Source organism: Anarrhichthys ocellatus, unplaced genomic scaffold (genome assembly GCF_004355925.1).
Source record: "Anarrhichthys ocellatus isolate YVR2014 unplaced genomic scaffold, GSC_Weel_1.0 scaffold20, whole genome shotgun sequence".
NCBI classification, from domain to species: Eukaryota; Metazoa; Chordata; class Actinopteri; order Perciformes; family Anarhichadidae; genus Anarrhichthys; species Anarrhichthys ocellatus.
Window position 1 is genome coordinate 5634681 of NW_022280050.1, and position 8286 is coordinate 5642966.

The 8286-nt window shown below is 41.1% G+C and overlaps 1 protein-coding gene across 1 annotated transcript in view; it reads left to right on the top strand.

Annotated features, from left to right (window-relative positions):
- The first annotated feature begins 1866 nt into the window (after window positions 1-1866).
- The window catches only part of ttc21b (tetratricopeptide repeat domain 21B), a 10760-nt gene continuing 4340 nt past the window's right edge, over window positions 1867-8286 (top strand). The window contains exons 1-16 of the mRNA XM_031858749.1: window positions 1867-2035; window positions 2220-2349; window positions 2448-2558; window positions 2656-2822; window positions 2962-3084; window positions 3356-3513; window positions 3995-4079; window positions 4215-4313; window positions 4437-4629; window positions 4738-4835; window positions 5130-5330; window positions 5576-5705; window positions 5788-5945; window positions 6216-6440; window positions 6598-6836; window positions 7294-7366. Of these exons, the coding sequence (XP_031714609.1) occupies window positions 2012-2035; window positions 2220-2349; window positions 2448-2558; window positions 2656-2822; window positions 2962-3084; window positions 3356-3513; window positions 3995-4079; window positions 4215-4313; window positions 4437-4629; window positions 4738-4835; window positions 5130-5330; window positions 5576-5705; window positions 5788-5945; window positions 6216-6440; window positions 6598-6836; window positions 7294-7366 (2214 nt within the window). The 5' untranslated portion in view covers window positions 1867-2011. The remainder of the gene's footprint in view (window positions 2036-2219; window positions 2350-2447; window positions 2559-2655; window positions 2823-2961; window positions 3085-3355; window positions 3514-3994; window positions 4080-4214; window positions 4314-4436; window positions 4630-4737; window positions 4836-5129; window positions 5331-5575; window positions 5706-5787; window positions 5946-6215; window positions 6441-6597; window positions 6837-7293; window positions 7367-8286) is intronic.

The following is an 8286-nucleotide window of genomic DNA, read 5'->3' on the forward strand; positions in this document are numbered from 1 at the left end:
CACACACACACACACACACACACACACACACACACACACACACACACTCACTGTTTCAAGGGAACCACTCCCTCAGTAACTCACAACCTGCTCACAACACACGAAAAAAACATGAGGTATGACAACAATATAGTTACTGCTAGAAAATAGAAATCCATGAACATCAACATCTGTTTGTAGGGTAAATTAGTACATGCATCTATGTGCACTGAAGTGAAGAGCAAACAAATCACAAGTAACAAATATGCAAAAAGAAATAAAGGAGTTAATTTGCAAGGGAACAGCTTGTATTATTGGGCATGGCTCTATGATCAATAATGGTCTCTACAAACCACAATGGGTATAGCCATTAGAATGCAATAGCGTCATATCCCAAGGGGTACATATTCCACTATCTTTCCTCTAATAGGTTTTCAGATGCGTTCTTTGTAAGTGCAAAAACACATGCAGTATTCATTGCTCTTTGCTAAGTACAACACCTTGATTATCTGCCATGTAATTACTCTGTAGGATTATTATGGAAAATAATATTAATTTATTTTGGATTAATGAATTAATAAACACATAGTTGTTCATACTAAATAGTATTATTCATCATGTATATTAATTACGGTATAATTACCTCCAACATTATTGGTTTAAAACTGTGCGCTAAATTGTGTGGTACAGTACACAGACTTTTCCCATTGCTGCACATGCTCAGGGCTCGATACCAACCCGATTTACTTTTTCATTGATGTGCGCTGCAGAGAGTAATGATTATGTGCCACAGTTAGTGCTAAATAGTATCTGACAGGGATGGAAAGGTCTCTCTTGGAACAGTTGCACCCATACTGGACACTGACTGGTCCTGTCATGGACTCAACACTGCAGACATCAAGAGTTCATACTTAACAGTCAATGCATGGCATTGCATAAGATTGGGCCACAGCTGGCAGGATGGAAATATGCTTCCACGCCAGATGGTAAACTATAAGTTAAGTTGCGCAAATGTTGTTTTGTTGTTATAATACAATTTACATTGCACGATAACGAAAATGAGATAAGATATTGACATTAATGTCTTTCCCATACTAAGGATGGTTAACTGTGTTGGCAAGCAGTGGGCCAACCTAACAATAGCCTATCACCACTGTAATCCAAACTCCGTGAGTGTTATGGTGTAACTCAAGCCAGTGAGCTCCCTGAAATAATTTCCATATATTCAAAGTAGATGTAACCTCAATGTGCAATATTTGTTCTGCTTGTTGCTTCAAATGCCCTGGAAGTTAATTTGATTTGGTGTCTTATAAAATCATGGCACATGATACAATTCACCAATGAATTCATTCGTTGGCTATAACCACTCCCCTTCCCTTACACTCTTCCTTGCCTTAAAAGCACTATCTCAATAATAATAATAATAATGATGATAATATGAATGATGATTATTAATAATATTAAAATAGTATTGTGATTATTATGATTCTTTTTATTTGTATTAATATTATTATTATCAGTCGTAGTAGTAGTGTCACATTTTATAAAAGGATGACTGCGCCACCTGGAGATACAAAGGCGTCACTAGCTCGACTATGTAAAGAGGGCAGCAATATTTTCCGCATTTATTTCCCGAGTTTAGTCTGTCAGGCTTACAATCAGGCTGAGAGACTGTCACTGTTTGTAAATCATTGCACAAATAAACTTTACGAAGTAAACATTAAAGGCTTTGGACTCAATACAAACTATAATTGGGGTTTGGATCTGCCAATCATACTAAAAGAGGCAGAAAAAGACAGGAAGCCAGCGAAGAAGTGGAGCCTGTGAGGATTGATTAAGGGAATTAAAATTTCCTTTTCGTAGCTGTTACTAAGTTACCGGGGTAACGCTAAAGGAGTTGTTCCAAGATGGCGTAAACACAACGTAAAAAGCAATAATGTCGTTCTTATGCTAAAGTACAATGCAGACAAGGTAAAGTGGCAGTTATCTTTTTTACACGAGTAGCCATTTGAACACAAGCGAATCAGCCAAGATGGAGGATGAAGAGACAACGTTGGTAAGCGAGCACAATTACAGAAAACCCCAAGGCTTCAGATAACGATAACGCTAACAACAATAAGCCGTTTAACTTTAGCTACTGGTTGCAGCAGTAACTGAGCGCGGCTTTTTTGTTTTCTAGCTATCACCACCCATAAACCCCTAACGTACATCCGCATTGTCTTCACTCTGTCTTTCTCCAGGCTTTGATACGATGCTATTGCTATGAAAAGTATTTCAATCACGCTGTGAACACTGCAGCAGCAGCTCAGAGGAAATTCAGCAATGATCCCATCTATACTTTTTTCCATGCATATGGTGCCCTGATGCAAGGTAAGCCAGAAATAATCAAATAGCATAGCATGAGCTAGTTAAGGTCACACAACTTTGCTATCTGTCTGTCATGCACTTCTGCCATCATTTTACTACAGATCAAATTCAAGAAGCCTCAATAGAGTTGGACACATTAAGAGACAGTCGAGATGTGTCTCTCTGCACGTTAATGGCTCTTGTCTATGCTGAGAAAAAAAAGATAAACCCAGGTAAGCCAGCATAGTCCTTTTTTTAGTCATGCCACATGTTTTGCTCAAAGCACTGGACACAGTTGTTGGTAAAATTCAAGTGTCTTTGTATTCCCAGACAGAGAGGTCATTCAAGAACTTGATGCTAAAGTCAAAGAGGATCGAAAAAGTGCTTCTCCCAAGAGTCTGTACTATGCGGGGACGTTTCTCTGGCTATTAGGTCGAAATGATAAGGCAAGGGAGTACACAGAAAGAATGATCAAACTCTCCAGTGGCTCTAGAGAGGTGAGATTTTTATTTTTGGCATAAGTTTGAGAAATGCATCAGCATAACTTTTCCATTTGTATGTAATGATAAGAGGGGCATCGTGGCTTCTCGCCTATTTGCACTGTTGTAAAACTAGGAATGTTTTTCTGTTGTTCAGGGGATGATCCTAAAAGCCTGGATAGATGTGACATCTGGGAAAGACGCCTACGCCAGAAAGGCTGGAAAGTACTTCGATGAGGGACTGAAAGAGAGAGCGGATGTTTTTGCCCTGATGGGAAAGGTGAAATAGGAATCACAAATTCATATTGAATGTTCTTCCTCAGTCACTGCTGAATATCATTTCTCATATTTCCTATGCCTTTTATAGTATTTCATATGTTTCTGATTGACTCCGTTTTTTTATGTGTCCCTTGCCAACACTGTGATCGGTGTATATTTACTGTTTTTACATATTTATTCACCATATGAAATGTCTTTCAGTTCAGGAATAGTCATATTTTGTGCTAGCCTGGGTGTACGATACTCCTTAAGTGATGTTTCCTCTGTCCTAGGCACAATACTATGAATATCGTCAGAACTACTCCGGAGCATTGGAGATGGTTAACAAGGTCATTGTTAGCTTCCCTGGGTTCTTGCCTGCCCTCACCAAGAAGATGAAACTGTTGCTCAGCCTTCAAGACTGGGAGCAAACCATAAGCGCATCACACAGGTAACTGATGAGGTGGTTAGGAGTTTTCTCCCAAGTCATACACAGGGTCACGTCTTTCTTAGCACAAGCCTGTCTGAAGCCTGTCTCTTGCGATATCATAAAGCACAAAAACATTCGCAATCACCGCCATGGATGTAAGAAGAAAAAAAACACAGCCTGCCTCTACAAATGGCACAGCATTCAAGTGCAAATGAAACACTAGCCTCAAACCAGTGCATACTGATTAGAACATTGTTTGTGCTCGCGCTTCTGGGCTTTGGCCAGGGTCAGACAGCATAAAAAGGCCTTTGAGCCAAAGTGCAGAAGTCTCGCACAATTCCAAGGATTCGCTGCTGCAGGTTTGCTGAAGAGGAAGAAGAGTGATTATTGAAGTCGCACCTGTGTGGGAGCTCAACATAGTACTGCAGCAGTGTCATATACTCTAGTACTATCAAGTGTAGCAGATGGACCTTATTCACAAACACCTTGTTTTATATTTCAGGCTTTTACAGAAGGATACAAATAACCTGGAGGCACTACGGATGCTAGCTCTACATTCTTTATGCAGAGATGGAGATATTACTGAGGTAAAGTTAAGATTTTCACATGGATGCAAATCAGCAGGAATTAAAATAACATTGTAAATACTGTCATTGATGCCGGAGCGTTGCTAATCAATTTACTGAAGCTGTTTTTATATCTCCCCCCCCCCCCTTTGGCAGTCGGTGAAGCAGCTTTCAAACCTCATCAGCAGCTTGGAGATTCTGGAACCGCACAACCCAGAGCTTTTCTACAGGATGTCTCTAGCCTTCACCCGTGTTGTAAGACAATTTTCAGAATTCTTTCTAAATTCTTAAATGCCACATTTTTGTGTCCTTCCTACTGCTGAAGAGTTGTTTAACTTGTTTGGAATTTCAACATTTACAGTGGTCTTTTTGTCACAGTGTGGACGGAATGAGAAAGTGATGGAGCAGACGTTTAGGATGGTGGAGAGAGCCTTCTCCGTGGCATCGGGGGACTCAGACTTAGCCACAGAGTTGGGCTACCAGATGGTGCTTCAGGGCAGAATCAAGGAGGCCATGAAGTGGTACAAGACAGCCATGACTTTGGATGAGACAAGTGTTTCGGCTTTGACTGGTAACGTCTTACAGTTATTAATCTGTCGTCTCCGTGACGCTCTGGGTCCATACATACATTCTTTTACATATTTCTGAAGATATAACATCTTTTATTTCCGTTTCTCAGGTATAATTCGTTGCCAGCTGATAGAGGGCCACCTTGAAGATGCAGAACAACAGTTAGAATTTCTCACAGAGATTCAACAGTCTATTGGAAAATCAGGGGTAACGTCTTTTATGTCTTATCATGGTTTAGAATCATTTATTATGTATATTACATAATAGTGGACTATGCAGTTACACCTGGCAGGAGAGGCAGCAGCTGGTCTTCAGTGTTTTCTCTTCACTTATTCTTCCCGGGAGACTTTCTGTTTTTATTCTCGTGTATTCGATCCATCTTGAACAGAATGCCTTGTCAGCTTTTTCTCTCTCCGCTACCTTACTCTGCCTCTTTTTTTGTTTCCAACCATCTTGCGTCTCTCCTTCTATAAGTCAATTAAAAAACGATTTCACCCTCAGGAGCTACTGTACCTACGTGCCGTACTGGCAGTGAAGAAGCGCCGCTCCCAGGAAGAGGTGACCAATCTGCTGAATGATGCAGTGGACACACACTTCTCCACTCTGCAGAGTCTGCCTCTGGGAGTGGAGTACTTTGAGAAGCTGAACCCTGACTTCTTGTTGGAGATTGTCAAAGAGTATCTAGCACTGTGTCCTGCTAAGGTACAACTGGGAGATTCATCAATGATGGGCTGTTTGTTGGTCCTTAAATGTCTATGTCATTTCTGAGCCTTAAATGTGGGTAGTGCAAGAGAACCTCAGTCAGTTTATATACTTATTTCGCTGCTATTGATAGTTTTGTTTCTTTATTTCACACATTTGGGAATAGTATGATAAGACTATGTGGTGAAACTCGCCACAAAACGTTTGAGAGTCTCTGCAGTAAATACAACTTTGGCTTGTTTTAGCCTCCAGCACAGGGCCAGCCTCCTGCTCCTCAGCTTCAGCACTGTGCCACATTGTTGGATACTGTGGTCAAGATTGTGCCATGTCTCCCCCAAGGTGTCTTCATGCGAGCCAAAGTCAGATATCAGTCTGGTGAGCACTGCATTTAAAATACGTTTTGGTTTCTCTTCTGCAAATGCTTTTGTTAATCTGCATTGCTTCTGTGTTCGTTCAGGTGACATTGAAGCTGCTCAGAGCAGTCTACAACATTGTCTGGACCAGTGTCCTTCCTATGCAGATGCTCATCTGCTAATGGCACAGATTCATCTGCTGCAGGGCAACTTCACACTGTCTTCCCAGTCTCTTGAGCTCTGCCTCAGCCATAACTTTGAGGTAAGACAACCATCCGCATGGACAGTGTTATTGGCTGCTAAACGTTTACAAGACAATATGCGCTCAGGCTCTTATTTATTTCACCCACGGCAAATGCACAAATACATCTGTAATATTCAGTTGGGCATAGTAATACAGGAAAGAATGCAGGTGAAAGGAAGATGAAAGTTGCATTTCTTGCTACAATCATGAACTCAACCGCAGAATTAAACAACCCGATATTGGTTAACTACGAGGGATTGCATGTCCGTGACGTCTTGCCCTTTTCAGATCCGAGAACATCCCTTGTACCACCTGATCAATGCTCAGGCTAAGAAGAAAATGGGTGAGCTGACAGAGGCTATTCAGACACTCCAGATGGCCATGAGTCTTCCAGGCGTCCGCAGAGCTGGATCCTCGTCCAAATCCAAGAACAAGAAGATTGAGCTGAGTCCAGCCGACTGTCTCTCGGTCTTCTTGGAGTTAGCTGAGGCCCTGTGGCTCAACGGAGAACAGGTAACATTTTGAGTTTTGATATGAGAAGGCTTACATGATGCAATCCTGCTTGATTTAAAGCGCTCTTTTGATCTTTATGGTTGATGTGAAGCAATGTACTGGCCTTGAAGGGGGAAAAAAACTTGTTATACACTTATGAATGGGTTTAATACTTCAGCATGAAGCAGCAAAGGTGATGCAGGATGCAATCAATGAGTTCTCTGGAACCCCTGAGGAGCTACGTGTCACTATTGCCAATGCGGACCTGGCCCTGCTGCGGGGTGACACCGAGCTGGCACTGAGTATGCTCAGAAACATTACCCCTGAGCAGCCCTACTACATCCAAGCCAAGGAGAAAATGGCATACATATATCTGAACCACAGGAAAGAGAAACGTCTGTATGCAAGCTGTTACAGGTGAGCAATACATCTGGATCCAAATGTACAAAAAGAAACGCTAACTGACATCTTGATGTAAGATAGTAGTTGAACATATGAGCGACTTTGAAACCTAATGCATTGTAATTGTTTGTCTGAATGGTAATGGCTGAAACTTAATTAAATAGATGACTCTCTAGGATATTCAGCCATAGTGCACCAACATGTCATCCAGCTGTGTCTGTAGTAGGCTTTAGAAGACAACGAGCTTAAAGTAAATCAAATAAAAACTGAACTGAAGCCATTCAACCAGTAAAGATGAAACGTGCACAGTTGCCTTCAGTCTTCTGCTGGTCTCTGCTGGTCTCTGCTGCTACTTGTATTAACAGCTGAGATGTAGGAGCGCGTGACAGAACCTCAGAGCAGCAGAGACATACTGCATGTCTACATGATGAAGTACACCATATGTGATGTGATACCTTTGTCTTTTCTCCAGAGAAATGGTGGAGAAGCTGCCCAGCCCTCACACATATCTCTTACTAGGGGATGCCTTCATGCACATTCAAGAAGTAAGCGGGAGACGGGTTCCATCTGTGTCTTATGAAATGTTTGTATGGATATTGGCCTAGAACTTAGAATGGCTTTAAAGGTGCTACGTGCTTCAAATGACCACATTATTGTGATTTTTAAAAAGTCAAAGGTGTAATGAAAAATTGTCCTTCATGGAGAGATTATAAATTGTGGTGTTACACAAATGTGTAGCCTCTGTGTAATGTAATGTCACTACGCTTGTGAGTTTTATTATACTTCTACATTCCTGCTCTTAACGTTCATGTAAAGGAGCCTCGCTGTACTGTGTTGGAGCTGTCATGAAGACCATCGCCAAAGTCTTACCTTGGATGATTACTGTCTAAATGGGACACAGGATGTCCCTCTTAGTATGATGGAACCGAATAGTTTTGGGGATGTTTTTCCATAATATATAAAAAAAACTAACAAGGAACACTCCACAATGCTACTGCACATGTTTTTAAACGAGCAGCCCGTTTACGACAGGCCTGGAAATTGACCACATTTCTGGTGGAGTGAGCTATCAAACTGCGAGGTCACGTCATGTAACTAGATCAATCTAGAAGTTGCCAAACATTGTTTAGAGACAGGGTGTCCCCATCTTTTATCGTCAGACAGCATGAGCTTCTCAGAGACTGAATGAGCAACGTAATTCGTCGGCATACTCACCGGACGTTAAATTAACATCTTATATCCCTTCTTAAGGTATATCCTATCTTGAGTTTAAATATATTTATCTCAATAATGTGGCCTGTTCAAGTTCAAGTTGACATCTGAAATATGAGAGAAGAAGTTAAATGTCCTGGAAAATAATGTGTTGCGCGTGAAGGGAGAGAGCAAACTGTTAAAGAAACCTGCAACAGCAAGCAGGAAACGAGGAAACTATTATTAATATATATATATATATATATATATATAT